Source organism: Panthera pardus, unplaced genomic scaffold (genome assembly GCF_024362965.1).
Source record: "Panthera pardus isolate Hobbes unplaced genomic scaffold, ASM2436296v1 HiC_scaffold_24, whole genome shotgun sequence".
Lineage (NCBI taxonomy): Eukaryota > Metazoa > Chordata > Mammalia > Carnivora > Felidae > Panthera > Panthera pardus.
The window spans coordinates 20,584,695-20,610,705 of NW_026526810.1; the positions used below are offsets into that span (position 1 = coordinate 20,584,695).

Here is a 26,011-nt window from a genome sequence, read left to right on the forward strand (position 1 = left end):
TCCAGTGAAGAAATGGGCAGAAGACATGAAGAGACACTTTTCTGAAGAAGACATCCAGATGGCCAACTGATACATGAAAAGATGCTCAACATCACTCCTCATCAGGGAAATGCAAATCAAAACCACACTCAGATACCGCCTCACGCCAGTCAGAGTGGCTAAAAGGAACAAATCAGGAGACTATAGATGCTGGCGAGGATGTTGAGAAACGGGAACCCTCTTGTACTGTTGGTGGGAATGCAAACTGGTGCAGCCACTCTGGAAAACAGTGTGGAGGTTTATTTTATAAAATAAAATAAATTTTTAATAAAATTAAAAATAGATCTACCCTATGACCCAGCAATAGCACTGCTAGGAATTTACCCAAGGGATACAGGAGTGCTGAAACACCAGGGCACCTGTACCCCAATAGCAGCACTATCTAATATCCCAATAGCAGCAGTATCTAATAGCAGCACTTTCAATAATAGCCAAATTATGGAAAGAACCTAAATGTCCATCAACTGATGAATGGATACAGAAGTTGTGGTTTACATATACAATGTACTACTCGGCAATGAGAAAGAACGAAATATGGCCCTTTGTAGCAATGTGGATGGAACTGGAGAGTGTGATGCTAAGTGAAATAAGCCATACAGAGAAAGACAGATACCATATGTTTTCACTCTTATGTGGATCCTGAGAAACTTAACAGAAACCCATGGGGGAGGGGAAGGGGAAAAAAAAGTTAGAGAGGGAGGGAGCCAAACCATAAGAGACTCTTAAAAACTAAGAACAAACTGAGAGTTGATGGAGGTTGTGAGGGAGGGGAACGTGGGTAATGGGCATTGAGGAGGGCACCTGTTGGGATGAGCACTGGGTGCTTTATGGAAACCAATGTGACAATAAATTTCGTATTAAAAATAAATAAAATACATAAATAAATAAAAAGTCTAGAACGAAGCCTCCACAGGATTGGGGAGAACTGCCAGGTACTAAACCATCTATGAGAATAAAATTCACATTCTCCAGAAGATGTTGACAGAACACTGAGCCGACACAGTGTAATATCTAAAACATACAGGCTGCCTGGGTGGCTCAGTCGGTTAAGATGCCAACTTCGGCTAATGTCATGATCTCACAGTTCATGAGTCTGAGCCCCACATCGGGCTCTCTGTTGTCAATGTGGAGCCAACTTCAATCTTCTGTCCCCCCCTCTTTCTCTGCCCCTCCCCCACTCACATGCATGCACTCTCTCTCTAAAATAAGTAAACATTTAAAAAAGAACTAAAACATCCAGAATATACTAACAACTACATATAGGTGAAGAAGCAGAACCAATAACTGATTATAATCAAGAGAAAAAAACTGCCAATAGTAGCAGACTGACAGCTGGCCCACGTGTTAAAAAGAAATTTAACACAACTATCAGGAATATGTTTTACATACATATACAGTAAAGAAATAGAGAGTGAAGAGATAAGTACTGTCAGAACTATAGAGCTATAAAATAAGAGCCAAATGGAAATGTGAGATCTGAAAATATAAAGACTCTCTTAGATGGCTTACAGCAGATTTAGACCCAACAAAGCAGAACAGCCTGACCTTAAAAACAGATCCAGAAAATTAGCCAAGTTTATTAACGAAGAGAAAAAGACCTATAAAACACACAGAAACAAATTAATCTCACAGATGTGTAACCGTAGTCTTAGCAAAGAACAGGACAGGAAAATATAGTTAACAAGTTTCCAAATTTGGTGCGGAGGGGTGGGGGTCGGCGGGGGGGGGGGGGTGGAATATCAAGCCAGAGATGCAAGTAACTTAAGCATATCCCAAGAGGATGGGGGAGAAAAAATACATACATACATTGGCATGCCTTAGTCAAACTGTAGAAAACAAAACAAAAAACAAACAAATCACAAAATATTAAATGCAGCCAGAATGGGAGAAAAAATGTGTGAGGAAAAAGCTTAGAAATTCCCTGGGCTTGCACCAATGAGTTAACAAGCATAAAGAATTACAAAGCCATAGGATGCTCACACCCAAGTTTGGGTAAACAAGATTAGGTGAATAAGGATAGAGAAGGGGGGCTAAGGCCCCCAGAATAGAGAGGGGGTGCAAAGGCCTGCAATACAAAGGTATATGAGGTAAACAAGACTAGAGATTCAGGGCAAAAGTTCCCCCCTATTTAGTATTATAGCAGAAAGCTGCTTTCACAGGAAGGAAGGACCAAATTAGGTAAACAAGTAAATAGGGCTACAGACCACTGGGCTGCAGGTAAAGCTGCCCAGAGGAGAACTGATTAGCAAAAGAAAAGGTGCCTTGTTAACCTTGAGGTTACTTGCTCTATCAGTCTAATCCCCTAGGCTAGCTAAGATAAACAGAGTTGGTGCCTCATGTCTGCTGTAAACAACCTTCAGCTGCCTCCAGAGCCAGGATTTTGTTTTGTATTAACCCAAACCCCTAATATCTTCAAGACCCCCTTTCCCTCACATCCATGAGTTAATGTTCATAATTTCATTGTCTCTTTGTGCACGTCCATCACCATGTTTGTAAGCCTTCTGATCCTAATAAAAACAGGGCAAGGACCCTTATTCAGGGCTCTTGTCTTTTCCTGGACATTAACCATCTCTCTCATTTAATCCTGAGTCCCGCTTTCTTGCTAGACAAGAAAGAACTTTAGACCCAGAGTCTATGACAAAAAGGCACTTCAAACAGAATAAGAATGATGGTTGAATTTTCATCTAAATCAATGGAGATAAAACAATGAAAGATCTCTCTTTGGTAGTCCTTCCCAATTCTTAAAGGATAACTCTACGTTTCCCTGTTTCCTTACACATCTTTCCTCTTAACACTGGGTACCTCCCAGTGTGATTCCAGGTTGCATTCTGCCCAATTTGCTCTTCAACTGCTTTCAATGCCCTCTTTTTATCTTTAGAAGTGACTAGAAACCCTGCTGTTCTGTTGCCACTTCAACCTGACCCTCATCTTAGCGGTTTTTAGACCTAGCAAGTAGTTGGCATTCAGGCCAGTTCAAAGAAGGCACTGTACTGCTCCCTATTCTCATGCTCAATACTTCTTGCCTTCTCCCTTTGCACCCCACCTTTTTCCTACCTCAGTTCTTACTTTCTTGCTACCTACTTCTTCCTACCTCACTCTTGGACTACTGTCAGCCCTCCCATCAACCTGATACAGCTGCTTCCTCACTTCGGATCCAACTCCCTGCAGTCCTGGTCTCAAAGAATTTCTATTAGGGTATATTCTGCCTGGCAACTTGAGTACTCTAGGTTTGGTTTTTGTCTTTAATATTTTATCCAGAGTTTTTTACATATTACATAGAAAGAAGGATTTTTAGAAACATCTAGTCCCTCATGTTGCAGGCCATGAAAGTCATCACTTTTAGACCTGATCACATGTTGTCTTTTCTATGGGAACATGCCCACAGCCTGATCCCTAAGCTACACTGTGCAGCACAGGTGCTCTGCGACAGGGCAAGGACCAAGAGCCTGGCAGCAACAGTGCATGCCCAAAAAAGCCTTTGCAGTGAGTGGAACAAACATGCCAGTGCAATATTCCAAGGTCTAATGGGCTCCTTCAATAACAATTATTTCCTAGAAAAAGATCATGCCATGAATATTTGAGCATCTGACCCATGTTGAATCTCATTAACTTTTTCAAAGAATTCACATATATTCAAAATAAGGTTAAACTTCAACTCATTCACCCTCTAACTAGTATTATAATGCTCTATGACAAACATGGTTAAAGCCTAACTAGTCATAAGAATTATTTTAGCATATTATTTAAAATTCAGAATATATCCTTAAGAAAATACACATCTAGGAAAAAAAATGTTCCAAATTTAGTGTACCAGATTAAAATTGCAGAGGCTGCTACCGTACCTCTAGCTCCTGTTTGTCAAATATGGCCTTCACTGGAGATGGCTGGGTGGCCGAGGCCAGTAACTGCTGCAAGAGGATCATTGGAGGCTGTGGCCCTTCAGGAGACATGTCCCCAAGGTCAGGGGATGCAGCTGCTCCATCATCTGAATATAAAAAAAAAAATATGCACGACATCACATTTTCAACTCCTAACATCTCTTTACTATTAAAGATGATGCACTGAACATGTTAAAGTGAGTATGATCTCTACCTCTTCAAGCACTAGATGATCAAAATCTTCAAGGCTTGGATATCAAAAATTAGTCTAAAAATTGTTTCACTCCCTGCTTTTTGGCATCTGTCCTTTGTTGGTTCATCTGTCTCCTCAGAGCCAAAAAAAAAAAAAAAAAAAAAAAAAGCTACCTCCCAGATTTCTGCCTTTTGTCCAGTTCATATACCTTCTCTTGCTTGGTGCACACTCATTGCTTCAGAAACCTCTTCTATGAACACTCCCTTTTTATTTTTAGCCTTGGCTTTTCCTGTTAACCCTTGTTCAGACCATAAACTGAGACCAATTCCAGATATGTTGTGTGGTCAGGGTAACATCTTTTTGTCTGTTTTAATCTCTGAGCAGCTTTGAGTGAGGCATTTAGCACTTCCTGTTTGCCACAGGCCCACTGAGTCCCACTGCCTGGAGCCCACTCACCATTTGAGTTCGCTGGTTGGTTTGGTGACAACTTCAACTAATTCTCTAGACCAGGGGTTGGAAAATCATTCTCTTGAAGTGACAGAGAGTAAACAGTTCAAGCTTATCAGCTGCATGGTCTGTCACAGCTACTCAATTCTGCCACTGAAGAGTAAAAGCCACCTAAGATGACGTGTAAATAAGTAGGTGCGGCTGTGTTCCCATAAACTTTATAAAAACAGGTAACCATGATAATTTGTCAAGCCCTACTCTACAGAGCTATCTGGAGCCCCTACTCTGTCCCAACCGTGACATAGTAACCCTGATTCAGTTCCTACAGAGCTACTCATCAGGGTGACCAGAGAGCAGTCAGTCCAATTCCCTGGTCTCTGGTTTCCTGATCTTCTATAATTATGGATAGTTTTCAAGGTCCCTACTGACTAATACAGAATAAATCTGCACTTTCATTAGATTTACCTTATACTCAGCACATTAAAATTAAATTCACAATACCCTCTTAAGATTAAGAAACAAAAAACTGCACACTATACTAGGCTTTCTAATCTTCATCGGAGGCACTCCCTCCTGTCCTCCCGGTAGCTCAAGCTTGAAACATCAGCCATCTTTGACTTTTCACTGGTTTCCCATGAGGTTATTATCAAAACCACCAGGTTATGATCTACTGGAACCACCTTTCCATCTTTTATGTCTTCCCCCAGAAAACACCTTATCACTTGACACAAAAGCAATTCTCTCACCTCCATGGCCTTCCTTTTTCAAATACACTTATACCTCACTAGTAGACTTATCATCCTGAATATCAGTCCTTACCATACAGGTCCCTGCCACAGCTCTAAGTCAGTCTTATGTTTCACCCTGGTATTCAAGGCATTCTATCACATGAATTCAGCTGACCTCTCCAGCTTTTGCCCCACATTCATCAATAAATCCTGAGCTCCTTGCAAAGTGAAGCACTTCAACATTCTCCTATATACTCACTGATACATCTGTGCTCCTATTGTCTCTTCCACCAAAATAGAGCTTCTTCATCATGCTGCACCTCAAGTCTGCCACACCCCTCAGAAGCTGCCCTCACCAGCCCTCAGCCACCTGTATCCCCAAGACACTTGTGGAACTACAATTACACATTTCACAGTGCACTGGCATCATAACCTGTACAGAGCCATCTGCATTTTCTCTTTTCCCTCTGACCCCAGAGAGTTTGGGGTCATAAACAAGGACTATCTTGTTCCCTATAATACTTTAGCACATCTTTTTTAAGAGTAGATAATCAAAAAATATTTTATAGCTTTTTTTTTCTATTCAAAGTAATATAAGCTTATTCCAGAAAATTGAAGAAATAAAGAAAAGTCTAAAGAAAATAAAGTCAGCTGGTATTCCAGTATATGGATACACCACCTAATAATGGGCATAAAATTGTCTCCAGTTTTCAACCTAAAAACAATACCAACAAAGAAGCCATAATGGGCATCCATAAACACATATCTTCATGCCTTTTCATGTGATAAATTCCCACAAGATGACTCCCAGGTCAATGGAGAGATACAGAGCTAGATACAGAGATGCAGATACAGATGTGTGTGCATGTGTACACACGTATTTAAAATTTTTTTTTTAAGTTTATTCATTTTTGAGAGACACAGTATGAGCAGGGAAGGGGCAGAGAGAGAGGGAGACACAGAATCTGAAGCAGGCTCCAGGCTCTGAGCTGTCAGCACAGAGCCCAACGCGGGGCTCGAACTCACGAACCACAAGATCATGACCTGAGCCGACATCAGACATTCAACCGACTGAGCCACCCAAGCGCCCCTAATACACATGTATTTTAAAGTGTAACATTTCTTCAATGTTGGTTGTACCAACTTAAATTCCCACAAGCAATGTGTTAAAGCAGTGCTACTTTAGATATGTATGAACCACCTTAGGGCCTTATTAAAATGCAAACTCTGATTTCTTAGGTCTGGGGTGTAGCCTGAGAATCTACGTGTCTAACATGCTCCTACGTGCCATCAGTGCTACTGGTCCATGAGCCACACTTTAAGTAACAAAGCAGGACACCACTGTTTTACTGTTTTCCCCCCCCCCTTCCCATCAGATCCTTGAATGTGATAGAATGCCTTGAATACCAGGGTGAAACATAAGACTGACTTAGAGCTGTGGCAGGGACCTGTATGGTAAGGTCTGATATTCAGGATGATAAGTCTACTAGAGAGGTATAAGTGTATTTGAAAAAGGAAGGCCATAGAGGTGAGAGAATTGCTTTTGTGTCAAGTGATAAGGTGTCTTCTGGGGGTAGGCATAAAAGATGGAAAGATGGATCTTTTGTCTTATAAGATTATGACACTGTCATTTGCACTTCATCAATTTCTGGCCAGGTTACACATCTTTCTCATGCATTTAAAAACCATCTCTATTTCCCTTTTTATGGACTACTTGCTCATGTCTTTTGCCTGTTTTCTATGGGAGTACCTGCATTCCTTACATATCTATAACAGCTTCCTTAAAAAGATACCTGTATGAGCAGCTGTGACCTCCTGAACAGCCGGCTGAGACAAGATCTGCCTAAGCTGGTCCTGGTGTGAAAGCAGCGCACGGCCCGCCTTCAGGATGTACAGTTTTAACTGCTGGCACCTCAGCAGCTCCAGGTCTACTTGTCCTGTGGGAGAAAAGGACTCAGGAACGGCACACCTTGCTTGGGCTCTTCTCCTCACCAGCTGTGTGGCCTTAGGGAAAGTGCTCTGCCTCCTGCACCACAGTGCCATGCCTGTAAAGTGGCACAAACAATGCCCTGCCCTGTAGGAATTAGCTGGACATGCCAAATACTGTCAATAATGAAGGACTTGCCTTTCTGGATAAGTATCCTCTACCTCCCCTGGGTCTTCCCCTTTTCCTGCTGCCCACACAACTACCTTGATGGATTAGGGTGAGAATTAAATGGTTTAACAAAGTTAGATCCATGTCAGTTATTATTAGTATAATCAAATGTTTCCCATATTGCTAAAATTTCAACCAGATATCTATGTCACAAACAAAATATCTTCACCTTTTCTTGCCAACACTCCTCCAGGATGATTTTGTCAGATAGTCACAACATACAGTTCTCTAACTCAACAAGATCATGGCACTCCCTGGAGTCTTATCTAAACAAATGACTGCAGTGGTGCCTGACAGCCAACTGAGGAGGAAACTAAGCTACCACAAAATGCAGGCAGACCACAAGTACAGCCGGATTATAGTTGTGGCAACAGTGTTCCAGCAGGGCATGTCAGAGGCCACAGAAGGCAACATAGCCAACAGCAACATAGGATGGAAGGGGATGGAGGATCACAGGTGCCTCTCAGGCATCAAGCCTGACTCCCTGGCAGCCAGGTTTATTCACTGTGAAGAGAAAGAGTGACTAAGGGATAAGGTTAGCGGAATTCTGAACATGCTGTGGTATACATGCACATGGCCCTCCAGCCAGAAATGTGAACTGGATATTCAGAGTTAAAGGTGATCACTATCATAAATGTTGCAGCAGCAATCACAAGAATGGGGAGAAATGGGTGAAAAAGCTCAGTAAGAGTGGACACAATGAGCCAAAAGTTATGGAGAAACCCACAAGGATTTCCAATGTGCAAAGAATAGTCAAGGAGAAGAACTCCTCAAAGAACATGCAAGTGGCAACGTAAGGAAAATTAAGGGAGCAGTATTCCAGACCAAAGGAAGGAAGGCTTTAAGCACAGGTGACCTTTGTTTTAGCCCAACGTCTATAGATATGAAGCAAGGCAGGTCTAAACATGCAGGCCTTACTGGGTCTGGCATTGATGAGGCCAGAAGCAAAGCTCCTAAAAGGCAACTGAACTAAAGAGCCATGGCTGGAGGGTTAACGGTGGGGAGAGAAAACACAGATTCCTCTTCAAAAGGTTTGTTCAGGATAAATGCTGGCACTGGAAAGTCAGGGAGCATGGGGCAGGGGTGGGGAGAAACCTAGGGATTCTTCAGACGCCACTCTCCCCATGGTGTCATTCTTGGTACTATACACTCTTATCACCACATTCAAGCTTTCATGTCCACTATAACTCAACAAATAGTCAATCCATTGAAACCCAAAGACTTTGACAGTCACAGGAACTTGCTCTCACAAAATGACATTGTCCAAGCAATACCAGTTAAGATTGTAGTTGTTCCACCAAGAAGTACCATGTACTGACCTGCAAAACCCGGTTTAGGTGACTTCTTTACTTTGTGCTTTTCCAGTTTGCTTCCAGCAAGGTTTACCAATTGAGCCCAGACAGATAGCATAGGCTCTGTGAAGGGGAGGTTGGTGACACTGAATGCCACAGCAGGGAGCTAAAGCAAGAAGATAGAAACCTTCAAAGTCTGTCCAATGAAATGAGCAAATGAAACGTTCTAAAAATTATCAAACCATGAATCTTAATTCTAAAATATACATATTGTAAGTCTTTTTATATCTGAAAATCATTTTAAAATATGCCATTAAAGATAAAATAGAGATTTATATGTATAGTAAACATAACCTAAATTAATTTTTTCTTTAACAACTTATCAATAATAATTATGTCAGGCTGGTGATGATTATCTCTTTAGGCATTTTCTATGCATTAAAAATTTTCTACAACATGCATGTATTCATTTATAAATCAAAAACAGTATTTTATAGAAATATAGTCAGGTTATACTTAGATTACATCAAAATAATATAAATGACTCTCTTTCCCTATACATCCTTAATTCACAGATTTAAGATGACAGCATCTGCTACATAAGTCATGTCACTCAACACAATAAATAAGCATTTATGAAGAAAGGTCATTTTTTTAAGGAATCATTTTTAGGTTTCTTTAAAAGTTGAGTTGTTCAATAAAAGTCAGACTTCATAAATTTACATTTTAAGATAATTAAAACTAACAAACATAATTACCAGTACCTTCTATGTTGCTAACGCCCTTTTATGTCTTTGGGGGCTAAAATAAGACATGAACTAGTAATTTGTGTAACACCATGAGACCAGGCCCTATTTATCACAGACACAAAGCAAACAAGGGAAGATAGACATATGGCTTTCCTCAGGTTGCATAGTTTCCTAGACAGCGTGCATGAACTACAAGAATCAAGTTCATTCTAGCACTAATGTTAGCACTCAGTTCCAGCATAAAACTCCTCTGCCTTATTACCAAGTAACTGAATACAAGTTCACCTACTGGTTTGAGCTGATTCAATGGGCAAACGCGACACATCCGCATGTCTGAGAACTGTACAGTGATTCTGCCCTTTGGGGTGATGCGAGTCACCGTGCCTTCTCCAAACTCATCATGCATGACTTGTCCCCCCAGGCGCAGGCGACCATCGATGCCTCCGATCACAGCTAGGACTGCCATGAGGCCCCCCACCTCTGGGTTTTCGGAGTCAGGAAAGTAATCCTCTAACAGGGCCTAATGCAGACAGACAGCTAGTTTGAAGAAGACAGCCAAGGGTGCTGCCTGTTTCTTACACATTTATAACTAAGCCAAGTTCATTTTTATACTAGTTTCTTCAATAGTTATTTCCACTACAGTATGGTTTAAAATATCTTTAAACAAAATACATGTCATTTCAAAAGATAATTTAAAAGTGAAATCAACATTCTACAAAGAAAAACTAACAGATATGAAAACGCAGCACCCACCCCCTCTGGTGGCTTTCCTGTGCAGCTGCGGGTGACAGAGTGGAGCTGAGAGTTGATGTACTTGTTTATGAGGCCGTTCCACTGACCCAGGGAGTGGAGTGTGCGGAGCAGTGCCACCACCTCTTCTGCCAAGGTGCTGCTATGAGTGGCAGTCAGAGAGGCCTGTGGGCGTGCCCTCCGCCGCCTCAGAGTAGATTCTGAAAGAGACATGTGAGAGAGGAGCTACATGGTGCCCTGCTCACTGACCCAGGACACAAGTAAGGAGAGAGGCCCACCTCTGAGGAACGGGATATCTGAAGAACAGGTGGTGAGCAAGCTGCCCAAGAAACCAAACAGCTTTTCCACAAGGCATTTCATGTCCCTTGCCCTTTCGATCTTGTCCCATGATGGAAGCACTGCTTGCAGTAAATGCACAGCTAAGATCTGACAAAAGGCAATTTAAAACGGCAAACATTAAAGAAAACCATAATCTGTGGTTTTACATTAAGAGATAACAGATTTTTATTTTCTTTTTTTTTTTTGTCCCTGCAATGCAATTAATCATGTGAAAATTCAGATATCCATTATTTTACAACCAGATAATTACACCCAAGTTGATTAATGATATAGATTATCAGGAGTTGGAAAAAGCTACACTACAGATGCAGATATTCACTTAATTAAAAAATAATTCTTTTCAGCTTAATTCTTCTGAAGACAATTATACTACAACTCCTATGAAGCAGATAAGAGAAGCTGGTAGGATTTATCACTTCAAAGAAAAGCAAGTCAACTAGTTTAGCAACTTAAAATCAATTTAAAATAATCAAGGACTTCAGCCCCTTGCACTAGAAAATCTACTTTGGGTTAGTTCCAGTTCTTTTCTGCACTCATTGAGTACAGGCACCTAATTATGATGACTGGGAGAATTGGTATCTTGATGCCACCTCTTAAGGGGATTGCACAGTTTCAAAATTCACACTGAACAGCATCAGCCCAGCAGCACAATTACCTGTCGCTGCAGCGAGGCAGCAGTGAAAGGTGCATGTCCCTCCACAACCTTCATGAGCAGGGCAATCCACTGTGGGGAGCTCAGGGCAGCACACATGTGTGGCGTGAGTGCAATGCTCCGCACAAAGCCCAACGTGCACCAGCTCCGGTGCTGCTCCCGGCAGACCAGCCTGTTTGGGGAAGCTGCCACAGTGAAACAAACCAGCTTGGCACCAAATTTCTAGAAATAAATACTCAGCACAATCTATACTTTTAATGTACTTACCGTGTTATGTTCGATAATAGCCTACTTTACAAATATACTACAATTTCACTAATTCAAAATGAGAGGAGTGAGAGAAAACCCTACTAAAGGAACATTTTACAACACTTTTAAAACCTTCAAAGTACATGAGTAGCTCAAACCAATTAAGGAGTTTCATGTACTTATTATTTATAGGCAGTAAGAAAATGATTCACAATTCAAACAGCAGTTATTAGAGTGCATCTTGTATATTTTAAAACCTCACGTGTTATATATCATCAAGGCACTTGGGTGGCTCAGTGGATGAAGTGTTTGACTCCTGATTTCAGCTCAGGTCATGATTTCATAATTCATGAGTTTGAGCCCACAAAGGGCTCTTTGCTGACAGCACGGAGCCTGCTTGGGATTCTCTCTCTGCCCCTCCCTGGCTCACACGCACACATGTGCTCTCTCTCTCTCAAAAATAAATACACTTTAAAAATAATAATAATAAATATCTCCCATGATCTTGTTTATACTTAATCTGCACCATAAATTTCCAATCCAAGTTTAATAAGTCTGCAGTAATAGAACAAGACTAGGAGGCTTTCATGAGGTTTATCCAATTTGACGGATGCAACTGACCCTGTCTGTTCCTCCTGGCTTCCAGGTCTCCACTCATGGGTACCCAGGGGCTTCCACTCTTTCCTGGCAGAGGCCCGCCTGCCAGGGCCCAGCCCTCCTGCTCTCTACGCTTCCAGAGGCATCGCCATCAGACACAAGTTCATGCCTGCACTCAGTTACACTCACAGACACACACACACATCAACTTTCACAGTCACACCCTACCACAATCCCACATACTCATTTTCAGTCACTGATATACTCACACACAATCCCTCATAATTACCACACACACTCACAAACACACCCAGCTACTCACACACATTCCCTTCCCCACTTCACACTCACACCTGTAGCCACTCACATACTCAGTCTCACTCACAGACAAACTCTCCCATACTCACAAGCACTCTCACACATACACACACACTCGCCCCTCCCACTCCATCAACTCCTTCTCTCCACACTTACACATATTCACATTTTCATGCAAACATTTCAGTGGGTTGAACTGTATCCCCCAAAATTCATGTTCATCCAAAACCTCAGAATGTGACCTTATTTGAAAATAAACTCTTTGCAGATGTACTTACTTAAAGTAAGGATTGATATAATACTGTATTGGATCAGAGTGGACCTTAAATCCAATGAAAGTCCTTATAAGGAAGCAGAAAAGGACATAAAGAGACACAGGGCAGTCCTTTGTGTGAAAATGAGGCAGAGCCTGGAGTGCTGTGGCCTCAGGCTAAGATACCCTGGAGGTACCAGAAGCTGGAAGAGACAGAAAGGATCCTCTTCTAAAGTCTTTGCAGGGAACACAGCCCTGCTGACACCTTGATGTTAGACTTCTGGTCTCCAAAAATCCTTGATGTTGGAAAATGTGGTCTCCATAACTCCATTATGGGGTGAACTGTGTCCTACCTGCCTCCCAAAATCAGTATGTTGAAGTCCTAACCCTTGGTACCTTAGAATGTGACCTTATTTGGAAATGGGTCCAGGGGAGATATAATTTGTTTGGGAGAACTTAAACTAGGTTAAGGTGGGTCCCTAATCCAATTATGACTGGTGTCCTTATAAAAAGGTGAGATTTGGAGACAAACACACACAGGTAAATATGAGGTCAGTAATCTACAAACTAAAGAATGTCAAAGATTGCCAGCAAACTACAGGAGGTAAGGGAGAAGCCTAGAACAGATCCTTCCCTCACAGCCCTCAGAAAGAACCAGCTCTGCTGACACCTTGAACTTCTAGTCTCTAGAACACAGAGAAAAAAATTTCTATTATTTAGGCCACCCAAGTGTACGGTACTTTGATGTGCCAGCCCAAACAAACTAACCAAGTTTGAAGTAAATTGTTACAGCGGCCCTAGGACACTAATACACACGCACACTCACCCACATGCTCACACTCACTGACACACACACCAAATTCATAGCCCCAGTACTCTGTAGGCCACAACTATTCATTGCATACATGTCTTGTCCGTCGTTCCACTTTCCACTAACATTCGCAGCAGTCCACACAGGGTCTTGGTGGCTTCACTCTGCATGATTTCAGCATGGACTCCAGCAGAGAGACAAAGAGTTTGTAGTAAATTAACAGTACTGGTAAGCATCATTGCAGTGGGATGAATGTTCCTTTCAATTTGTTCAGCTTCTGGAAAAAAGTATCAAAATAAGAAGCTATATTCCCAAATAGAACTGGAAAATATCCCTGCATGTAACTTAAGGGATTTCATAACACAGTCTTTTAAGGAATTTAATATCACAATTTTTACTGTGGAAAGGGAAGTAGCTCTTTACAAGAAAAGAATTCAAAATACACTAAACACCGTAATCATCTCTGTCCCCACCTTCCTCAAAGAAAATAAGCCTTCCAAATTATAGTTTAATTTTTTAAAGCTATCTCCACATATGGCTCAGAAGCACTAAAACAATTACAAGGATTTATTCTTTTAGAAAGACAACTTATCAAATGTCAAGAACTGCTTGCTGATGAGCTAGCTATGCCCTGGATGAAGACAGAAGTGCCTGCTCCATGGAGGGGAAGCAGAGGCTCATGTGTCAAAGCCACTGACTTTCTGACAAGGAGGCACATGACAGCCAAGCTATAGTTCTGTCACTTAGCCAGCTCTGCTCAGGTTCTGACTTGTCTGAGTGAAGACCCCAGACAGAGAACTGGGAGGAGGGACAAGTGGCCTAGACATCGTGTGCTCAGACGCAGTGATAACAAAACCAGCCCTGACCAACTAAGCACGACTCCAAGTTTCACATATGTTACTCCCAACAGCTCCACAAGGCATCATCTGTTTACATCTGAGGTGGCGTGGGCCCCCACAAGTGACATTGATGGAGCAGAGCCTTTTCCACTCTCCATACCACCCATCTTCTACTGAGCTCAGCCTCTTAGGTTTCCTCTCCTGACCATACAAGTGACTTCCAAAGCCTGACCATGCAGTGCATACAGCTAGCACCTGAGCCCCAGGAATCAGCCCAGGCCTCCTGGACAGTCTCACCAAGACCAGCCATGGGAAGTTTCATTCACACATCCCAAAGCCTTTTGGACACATCGGAAAATGTCATGAAGTCCTCCTCCCACAACCTTGGATTTACTTAGATAGGATTTAACTTTCTGGGTTCACTCCAAATTTTCATTTCTGGTTTCCTTAAGGTAATACTGTACTGACTAATTCCACATTATTCCTAGTTCACCAGGCACTGACTCACTACCTCACACAGGAGACTCAGAGCCAAATGAGAAGGTCCACTAGAGGTAAAGACATAGCAAGCAAGCCAGCCCTACAGTGCCAAACTTTACTGGACTGTCCCCAAAGGGAGCAAGGGAGTCAAATCCAGCTAGGCTGCCAGTCACCAGAGCCATGCTTTTAACTCCTATATCAGAATTACCTGGGGCTTATTTAAACTGAACCTTTAGGGACAAGTCCAAAACTACAGAGCACTGTCTGCAGGTGAGTCCTGATACACTGTTCTCACTTCCAGATGAAAAGGACAGCCAGCTAGCATTAGCACACAGCTTGCCAAGCTGCCCCAGACTAAACAACCCGAAGGCACCCACCAGAGTCATCCTCTGTGTCCGAGTCCTCTGCTGAGGGCTGTGTTGAGGCTGGCAGCTCCGCCAACTTGAGGTCATACTTCCCTTCTTTCCCCATCCTGTAGGAGTTGGTGCTGCCTGTGTCCCACTGGACCCTGATCCATCCGTCCTCTCCAAGTTCACCAATCACACGCCCAAGACCAGGAGGAGGTCCATCCTGAGGAAGCCAAAACAAAGATCAGTTAAGAGGGCCCACGCCTGTTCTGTCGCACAAAGCCTGTAAGGACTGCTGTGTCACTGTGCCCACAGACTGCTCCAAACCCACCTGCACCATGCACAGCTCACATCATCACCTTAAATCAAACATCAGGAAATAACTGGCTTATGCTCCTTTACCAAAGAGGTAACTGGGAAAAGAATTGCCTCAATCAGCATCCTCCCTAAACCAATACAGAGATGAGGCTTTCCAGCCTAGTCCTGATGCCCTATTCCTTGGCTCGATCCCTCCATTGGGCTTCAAAATACCAGAAACCTGAAACAAGCACCAGCATCTCCTGTTTTCCTCTTGTTCTTCAGTGTTCTCTCTGGAACTAGAGTGGAGACTCTGTCTCTCATGTCTATGAGTGAAAGCTGTTTTTAGGATGCTGCTACCTGTTCTAGGACACTTCTGAAATGATTCTGGTAAGACCCATGCTTAACAGTGAGGTTGAGAAAACCTAGAGGTGACAAGAATGCTACCATACTGTAGGAAGGTGAGCACTATCCTTAGCTAGTGACTACGGTAATAACACAGACACCAGTCCCCACAATCTCTCCTTGTGAGACCTCACAGAAGCTTGGGAGTGATTTGCCACAAGGAGAAACAGAGAGGTGGCCACCACCCAGCTGGCACACCTGAAACTGCTAGGTTGGGGCACTTAATTGGGCACATGGCCACCATCTCTCAGCACCTGGGTTTTTCTGCCTCACAGCTTTTAGAACACTATTAATAAGATGAAGTCTACTCTTTCCTGCTTACTCCTGCTCCTACTCTAGGCTCCCCCTCAAATTGAGCCCATGCCAGGAAGTTTTCTAAAAACAGCCATGACTCCTTAAATACATGATCCTGCTTGAGGTGCCCCTACAGCCACTGATACTCTCTACTTGTTTTGACTCTATTCACCTGCCCAGGAATCCACAACTACGTCATCTGTCAATTGCATAGGCCCTGAGTTAACATAGTTATATATTCCAATTCCACCCACTAAGAGCATGCAAGTAAGGATGGTGACTAATGTGTGGCTAATGTGTTTAAAATCAAATCTGAGTACCTGATCACCCCATTTCCAATCAACGCCTCTCATGACCCTGGTTCCAATCTTCATCATGGCAGCCAGTTCTGGCCCTGAAACTGGCAGCTGTACAGGAGCCGTTTCCTTTCTTGTCTCTTCCAAAACTGTAGCAGAAGCTCCTCGGGCAGAAGCATTCATATCCTCTTCAACATTATCACAACTAGGACCTATCAGAGCATCAAAAACAGCAGGTGAGCCAATAAGTAGTTACAATATCCTAATCTTAATACACTTTTTTCTTTTTAATTTTTTTTAATGTTTATTTATTTTTGAGAGAGAGAAACAGAGTATGGGGGAGGGGCAGAGAGAGAGGGAGACACAAACTGAAGCAGGCTCCAGGCTCTGAGCTGTCAACATAGAGCCCGATGCAGGGCTCAAACCCATGAACCATGAGACCATGACTTGAGCTGAAGTCAGGTGCTTAACCCACTGAACCACCCAGGCACCCCTTAATACACTTTTTTCAAAAATTAGTAAGGACTGATGAAAATAATTTTAAAGAATCTATAGTGTATAGTGTATTATCAATATAATAAGCACCATGAAAGATTTACTGATGAGAATTTAAAAAGATAAAAGGAGAACCAAATATATAAATATATATCAGAAGAGGGACACCTGGGTGGTTCAGCTGGTTAAGAAGTCAACTCCTAGGGGCGCCTGGGTGGCGCAGTCGGTTAAGCGTCCGACTTCAGCCAGGTCACGATCTCGCGGTCCGTGAGTTCGAGCCCCGCGTCAGGCTCTGGGCTGATGGCTCGGAGCCTGGAGCCTGTTTCCGATTCTGTGTCTCCCTCTCTCTCTGCCCCTCCCCCGTTCATGCTCTGTCTCTCTCTGTCCCAAAAATAAATAAAGAACGTTGGAAAAAAAAAAAAATTAAAAAAAAAAAAATTTTTTTAAAAAAAAATTAAAAAAAAAAAAATTAAAAAAAAAAAAAAAAAAGAAGTCAACTCCTGTTTTCGGCTGAGGTCATGGTCTCATAGTTCGTGAGTTCGAGCCCCACATCGGGGCTCTGCACTGACAGTGTGGAGCCTGCTTGGATTCTCTTTCTCCCTCTCTGCCCTTCCCTGCCCCTCCCTCTCTCTCTCTCTCAAAATAAATAAACTTTAAAAAAAAAGTTTAATTAAAGAAAAGCATCAGAAGATATAACAGATATAAAATGATCAACAGAGACATTTACTCTACTTCTAGGAATTATGCCCCTCTTCCAAAAAAAGCAAATGATTAAGTTAGAAAAACACTCATCACATGTTTTATTAGAACAGTAAGGCAAAGGATAATCACCTAAATGTCTAACAATGAGAAATTAACAAACTTTAATTATGATACTATGCAGAAAAGAGCTAAGAACAGCAGGCCTGATACCACTGTCCTTAGGAAGGGCTGGCTTGCAAGGTAGCCCTCAACTGGCCTCTGGGAACCTGGATCTCAGGAGGGCTCCCACCCCTCCCTGATAAGAGGCCTCACAGTGCCTAAACTATTTGTACAATGTGGTCTCTGCTTAAACCTGCTTCCTTCTAGGGGTCTAGAATTTGGGTATATGCCAGGAGGTGCCTACTTGACCTGCCCCTGTGCAAATCCTAGGTGCTGAGTCTCTCGTGAGCTTCCCAGGTGTAGACACCATTTCACATGTACTATCAACAACTCTTTGCTGATAATGAACTTCATCCTGTGTGACTCCACTAGGACAGGACTCGTGTCAGTTTCTCCCGGACTTTTCCCATGTGCCCCTTCCCTTCACTGATTTTCCTTCCTAGTCTTTCACCGTAGTAAATCTTAGCGCTCAGTGTGACTATACTGCGAGTCTGATAAGGTCTTCTCACAAAGCACTGAATCTGGGCGTGGTCTTAGGGACTCTGGCACAGGGATGGCAGCAGTAGGAATCTCTAGAACAACCCTGACTAGCTGAAATATTGCGTAAGTATTGTTTGGTAAAAGGAAGAATGAAGGGGTGGAGTATGATGAATATTTGGTCCTTGATGGCTATGAAATCATCCATAATATAAAACAGAAGCTGAACCATCAGCTACAAGAAGTAAAATTTACAAATGGATTTTAAAATAGTGAATTTAACCCCAGGAATCAGCGTGCTGGATCCCCTGGCTGCTTTTGGTCTTGTTGGCTAACTTGAGGTGGGGGGAAAGTACAGTCCTGGTAACTCCTTCAGTCTTTGTTCTCTCCTCCAAGTGGGAGGAAAAGGTGCCCAAACATTCCCAAAGGTGGGCTTGGGTGGGTCAAAAATGTACATAGTCTGTGATCCTCTCTACTCCAAAAGGGATTAAAAAAAAACGGTTAGTCAATTCTTAGGGCTGGACTAAAGCTTTAGATAAAGTAAAGCTTTTCCCCAGTTTTACTAGGAAAAAAAATATTCTTTTCTTCAGCCCAGCTCAATGGTGCCTCAATGAGACTTCAAAAAGGGCATCTGTTACATTCCAGCTAGGAGCTCCCCTGGCAGATATAATGCTAACCCTATAAATGCCAAATTTACTGCAAAGGATATGAATACATTTGCAATAAGAAAAAAAGGGGGACCTTTTCTTAAGTGCTTTTGTATTTTGTGGCTGTGATATCTGATGCATACATAAAGTTAATATAAAGTATTACATGCTTATAATTTTTCTTAATGTTTTTATTTATTTTTGAGGGAGAGGGAGAGATAGAGCATGAGCAGGAGAAGGGCAGAGAGAGAGGAAGACAAAGAATCTGAAGCAGGTTCCAGGCTCTGAGCTGTCAGCACAGAGCCTGTTGCAGGGCTTGAACCCATGAACCATGAGATCATGACCTGAGCTGAAGTAGGACACTCAACTGACTGAGCCACCCAAGCACCCAGCTTATAATATCTTATATTAAAGAAAAATAATCCTGATCAAGGAAAGTGGTAAATATAGATATATATTCATGGGACACAATTCCCTTGCTTTCTGTAGCCAGGAGGAAGGTTGAAATTTAAACTCCTAACAAAGGCCCCCATAATTAATAATTTGTGCTATGACTTTTACCTATTTGGATCCTCTGGAAAAAAGGGAGATGATATAAAAAGAGAGGCAATTTCTAGATGGAAATACAAGTTTGAGACTTTTTAAAAGCATTTTTTAATTACTCATGAGGTCTTACGAAATCAGATGCATGACTCATAGAGGCTGACTGTTTTCTAGACTGATGCATATTTTTGAATGGGTCATGTGGACACAAAGATTGAGAAGACCAAAGAGCTTAAGAAAGCCTTGCTTTTTCACTTGGACTTAGAAGACTGACGCTGCAGTATTTCAAAGTTCACACAAAAAACATTAGAAACCAATCAGATCTAACAGACACACATATATACAGAACTGAAAAAAAGCAGGATACACAATCTTCTCAAGGGTACATGGAACATTCTCTGGGATAGCCCGTATACTAGACCACAAGTCTCAATAAACTGAAATATACTATAATCATACCAATTACCTTCTCCAACAACTACAGAATGAAACTGAAAATAACAAAAGAATACTACAAATTTTACAAGTATATGGAAATTAAATTACAAACACTTAACCACCCAAAGTAAAAAAAAATCATGAGAGAAATTTTGTTAGTACCCAAAATCTATAAAGAATTTATCAAACTCAACACACAAAACACAAATAATCCAGTTAAGAAATGGGCAGAAGACGTGAATAGACACTTTTCCAAAAACATCCAGATGGCTAACAGACACATGAAAAAAATGCTCACCATTACTCATCATCAGGGAAATACAAATCAAAACAATGAGATACTACTTCACACCTATCAGAATGGCTAAACAACAGGCATGGGTAAGGATGCGGAGAAAAGGGAACCCTCCTACACTACTGGTGGGAATGTAAACTGGTGCAGCCACTCTGGAGAACAGTATGGAGGTTCCTCAAAAAGCTAAAAATAGAAGTACCCTACTAATCCAGCAACTGCACTGTTATTTACCCAAAGAATACAAAAATACAGATTTGAAGGGGTACATGCACCCCAATGTTTACAGCATTATCAACAATAGCCAAACTATGGAGAGAACCCAAATGTCCATCAACTGATGAATGGATAAAGAAGCTGTGGTATACACACACACAAAAACAATCTCTCTCTGTCTCTCTCTCTCTCACACACACACACAGACACACACACACTGAAATATTACTCAGCCATCAAAAAGAATGAAATCTTGCCATTTGCAGCAATGTGATGGAGCTAAAATACATTATACTAAGCGAAATAAGTCTATGAGAGAGAAACAAATACCATATGATTTCACTCATATGTGGAATTTAAGACACAAAACAGATGAACATATGGGAAGGGAGGGGAAGAAGAAAGAGAGAAACAAACCACAAGAGACTCTTAATGATAGAGAACAAACTAAGAGTTAATGGAGGGAGGTGGGTCAGAGATGGGTTAGACGGGTGATGGGTATTAAGGAGGGCACTTTGATGAGCACTAGGTGTTGTACATAAGTAATGATCACTGAATTCTACTCTTGAAACCAATATTGCACTGTATGTTAATTAACTAAAATTTAAATTGAAAAAAAATACTTTGAGACGAAAGAAAACAAAAACACAACATACCAAAACTTATAGGATGCAGAAAAAGCAGTGCTATTGGGCAATTTTTTATCTACAAAAGCATACATTGAAAAAAGAAGAGGGTGCCTGGGTGGCTCAGTGGGTTAAAAGTCCAACTCTTGATTTCAGTTCCAGTCATAATTTCATGGTTCGTGAGTTTGAGCCCCACGCTGGGCTCTGCACTGACAGTGCACAGCCTGCTTAGAATTCTCTCTCTCTCTCTCCCCCTCTCCGCCTCTCCCCTACTTGCATACACACACTCTCTCTCTCAAAATAAATAAACTTAACAAAAATGAAGAAGAATCTCAAATCAGTAACTTAACTCTACACCTGGAGGAACTAGAAAAATAAAAACACAATAAACCCATAGTAGAAAGAAAAAAAGAATAAAAACTAGAGCAGAGATAATTAAAAAACAATAGAATCAATAAAAGTCAGTTTTTTAGAAAATATCAAAAAAATGACAAACGTTTAGGTAGATTAAGAAAAAAGAGACAAGATGCAAATAACTAAAACCAGAAACGAAAGTGAGGACATTACTACTGATTCTACAGAAATAAAAAGAACGGTAAGAGAGTATATGAACAACTATACAACAAATTAGCTAACCTAGATGAAATGGATAAATTCCTAGAAACACACAAATGATCTGAACTGAGTTAAGAAGAAATAGAAAACGTGAGTAGACCTAGAATAAGTAAAGAGACTGAATCAGTAATCAAAACCTCTCAACAAAGAAAAACCCAGAGCCAGATGGCATAACTGGTGAATTCTACCAAACTTTTAAAGAAGACTTAATACCAATTCTCTAACTCTCCAAAAATAGAATAGAATGTAACAAATCCTAACTCACTCTGAGGCCAGCATTACCCTATAACAACACAACTATAAAATACAGTTCAAAGAAATGAAAGAAGACCTAAATAAATATAAAGCCATCCCATGACCATGGAAAGAAAGACTTAATATTTGTTAAGATACCAATACTCCCTAACACAATCTACAGATTGAATACAACCTCTAGAAAATCTTAATAGCTATTTTTTTCCAGACATGGAAAAGCCAGCCCTGAAATTCCTATGGACCTGAATTCCTGAAATGCTAAGGACCCAAAATAGCCAAAATAATCTTGAGAAAGAAAAATAAAGTTGGAAAACTACTTTTTTATTCCAAAACTTACCACAAAGCTGGTGTTCACAACAATGTGGTACTGACATAATGACAGACATATAGACCAACAAAATAGAGAGTCTAGAAATAAACCATAATAACTATAGTCAAATGATTTCACAAGGGGGCCAAGACCTTGGGAAAAGAAGTCTTTTCAACAAACAGTACTAGGACAACTGGATAACCAAAAGAAGTAAAAGGAGTTCTTACCTCACACCGTAGTAAGAATTGCCTACAAATGGACTAAAGACTTAACTATAAAAACTAAAACTATAAAACTTAAAAAAAGAAAACACAGTGAGCCATCCCCATTAACTGGGATTTGACAATGGTTTATTGAACATGACATCAAAAGCACAAGAAACAAAAGAAAAACAGACAAATTGGACTTCACCAAAATTTAAAATTTCTGTGCATCAGCGTAAAACACAACCCACAGAGTGGGAGGAAATATCTTCATATCATATAACTGAAAATGGTCTAGTATCCAGACTATGTAAAGGACTCCTACAACTCAACAATACAAAGACAAATACCTCAATTTAAAACTGGGCAAAAGTTTTGAATAGCAAGTTCTCCAAGAAAGAGAAGAAAGGCCAAGATGGCAGAGTAGCTGAAAGTTTTCTGCTTCTCTCCTTCCTGAAATGTAGCTAGATAAGCACCAAACCATTTTGTACACCCAGAAAACTGATATGAGGATCAACACAACAATCTGCATAACGTAAGCCACAGAACTTAGCAGGGATGCAGCATGGAGAGGAGAACTGGGAAAGAGAAAAGCCACGGAGGGTAGGGAGCTATTTTTGCTTGCAGAGAGAGGACAGAGACAGAGGGAAGAGTAGGGGAAAAGCACTCCAACTGAAAGTAGCTGAGAGATAGAGAGTGGGAACACCCATAAGGGACTGAACAAGAAAGGGAGGAAGGAGAAAGGAGAAGGTTGTAAATACCATTAGGATCTATAAAAGGGGAGTACAGAGTTGAAACTCTCGATATGTGGCAGAGCTCTGATGAGATGGGCGAATCCCCAGGAGCAACAGCAAGGTCTGAGGGGGTCCTCTGGCCACATAAGGAGAGGCAGCTCCCCTGCTGAGAGGACATTTGGTAGAGGCTATGCAGCCTCCCCACAGGCAAAGGTCCCAGTGGAACCCATAGAACAGCCATATTTGCTGGTGTTGGAACATGACGTTAAGGGGCTGTGAAGCCTGGCACCAGACATGTATTGTGATTTACCATAATCCCTGAAACACTGCTGCTACACAATCACGCCAACTTTTTCTGGGGCTGGCTGGCACCCACAGATATCTAGGCCACAGTATCTAGGCATCTGCAACAGTACCATCATGTGAACATTCCTGAGGGCAGGCTGGCAACTGGCCATTGCTCAGTGAGACCCTCCCCAAGAGGGTCTGAGCAGGTCAAAGCCACAGGGCCCTCAGAAGGGATTTGGAAACAGCCTCATCTGAGATGAAATTCAAGAGGGAGGTGCAACCTTGCACAGTGACGGCGTGGTCCCACACAGTATAAAAGCAGGGAGTAGATGGAAGCCGGAGACAAAGAAAGGGTGCTTGATTGCCAGTACATGAGAGCACGGAGTTCTGATACTAGAGACTGGGTAGCTGGGTGACACCATTTTCACCTATCACACGCATGTGCATACACGTGTTCATGCACCACAACGATCCACCCCAGTAAGCTAAAAAGCACCATCACGTCCAACTGTGCCAGCCAAGCTCTAGATGACCACCACAAGGCTCTCTGCCTGCTTAGTTGAAGGACTATAAAGTGCTTCATAGTTTGACTGCTAGAAGAAACAGGATGTAATTTCATTCATATTTCATTCTGTTAGCTGGTCCATCTATTCAATTTTTTTTCTTTTTCTTTTCTTATTTGTGAAAACAGAAATTATGTTTTTATTAAAAAGATTTTTAATTTTTTTCTACTGTATTTTTTTGTAATTTTTTATTCCATTTACTTTCATCCTTTCATTTTATTCTATTTTATTGTATTTTTTTAAATTTCCAAATGTTTTCCTATTTTTTTTCCCTTTTTCTTTCCCTTTGTTCTCTATTCTATCATGCTTCTTTCAACAACCAGACCAAAACGCACCTAGGATCTAACATCCTTTATTTGATTTTTTCTGTTGTTTTTAATTTTTTCAATTTTTACTTTTTATTTTATTAAATCTTTTTCTTCCTCCAAAATGATGAAACTAAGGAATTCACCCCAAAAGAATGGACAGGAAGAAATGACAGCCAGGGACTTAATCAACACAGACACAAGCAGGATGTCTAAACCAGAATTTAGAATCACAATAATAAGAATACCAGCTGGGGTTGAAAAAAAGCATAGAACCCATTTCTGCAGAGGTAAACAATATAAAATCTAGTCAGGGCAAAGTTAAAGATGCTATAGTTGAGATGCAATCTCAAATGGATGCCACGACGGCAAGCAGGGATGAAGCAGAGCAGCAAATAAGCGAGCCTAACACAGCACCAGTAATAATAATCATTTATAAGTTATTCAATTTTCTTAAAATAAAAACAAAAACAGCTTCAAACATCACACAACTAAATATTTAAACCCACAACAAGAAACTTTAAGAGGTGACAACATGGCCTCAGAATCCATGGAGGCGATGGCCAGGTGGTGAGGGAATCATTGTTCCTCAAGCTGAGATGGTGGTCTCCTAAGCCTGTGCCTCTACTATGAATTTCCTCACTACCTAGGTTAGGTTAGGGGATCTCAGAAGCATTCCTACCATGATTTCCTGATTCAGAGCATCTCTAGGATTCAGGCAAATTGTTGTGGTTAAGAATTTTCTCAAGAACAATCAATTCAGGACGGCTTCTAACACAAAGTTAGTCTTTTATGACATCATTGTTCATAATGTCCATCAAAAACTCAGTAAATAATAGTTTAATAAGCTTATCTGTGAATAAATTGGTATAATTCATAAGAATATAATCATAAATTTCTGCAAAATGTGTTTATATCACAATTAACCAAATTCCAAAGTATTTCATGTACTTGTACTCAAATTTTGCTCATTTAATATAAAAATTTCTCCATATCCCTAAACAGTTGCTTCCTGAAAATAGTCAATGGACTAAATGCTCCAATCAAAAGACACTGGGTAACAGAATGGATCAGAAAACAAGATCCATCTACATGCTGTTTATAAGAGACCCATTTTAGACCTAAAGACACCTTCAGATTGAAAATAAGGGGATAGAGAACCATCTATCATGCTAATGGTCAACAAAAGAAAGCCAGAGTAGCCATACTTATATCACACAAACTAGATTTTAAAATAAAGACTGTATCAAGAGATGAAGAAGGGCATCATATAATAATTAAGTGGTCTATCTACAAAGAGGACCTAACAACTGTAAACATTTATGCGCCAAATGTGAGAGCACCCAAATATATAAATCAATTAATCACAAACATACAGAAACTCATTGACAATAATACCATAATAGTAGGGAACTTCAATATCCCATTTACAACAATGGACAGATCATCTAAACAGAAAATCAACCAGCAAACAATGGCCTTGAATGAAACACTGGACCAGATGGACTTAACAGATATATTCAGAACATTTCATCCTAAAGCAGTAGAATACACATTCTCCTCAAGTGCACATGGAACATTCTCCAGAACAGATAACATGCTAGGACACAAATCAGCCCTCAACAAGTACAAAAAATTGAGATCATACCATGCATACTTTCAGACCACAACACCATGAAACTTGAAATCACCCACAAGAAGAAATTTGGAAAGACAACAAATACTTGGACTAAAG

The 26,011-nt window shown here is 41.1% G+C and overlaps 1 protein-coding gene across 5 annotated transcripts in view; it reads right to left on the reverse strand.

Annotated features, from left to right (window-relative positions):
- Positions 1-26,011, reverse strand: part of HERC2 (HECT and RLD domain containing E3 ubiquitin protein ligase 2) — a 268,052-nt gene that overhangs the window by 106,354 nt on the left and 135,687 nt on the right. For 4 of the 5 annotated variants that reach the window (XM_019438147.2, XM_019438149.2, XM_019438146.2 and 1 more), the window contains 10 exons: positions 16,433-16,620; positions 15,147-15,339; positions 13,545-13,727; positions 11,226-11,407; positions 10,510-10,657; positions 10,235-10,431; positions 9,771-10,001; positions 8,760-8,898; positions 7,079-7,222; positions 3,882-4,024 (listed from right to left, as the gene is read on the reverse strand). In XM_019438147.2, the coding sequence (XP_019293692.2) occupies positions 3,882-4,024; positions 7,079-7,222; positions 8,760-8,898; positions 9,771-10,001; positions 10,235-10,431; positions 10,510-10,657; positions 11,226-11,407; positions 13,545-13,727; positions 15,147-15,339; positions 16,433-16,620 (1,748 nt within the window). The remainder of the gene's footprint in view (positions 1-3,881; positions 4,025-7,078; positions 7,223-8,759; positions 8,899-9,770; positions 10,002-10,234; positions 10,432-10,509; positions 10,658-11,225; positions 11,408-13,544; positions 13,728-15,146; positions 15,340-16,432; positions 16,621-26,011) is intronic. The other variant, XM_019438148.2, reaches the window with a different exon arrangement.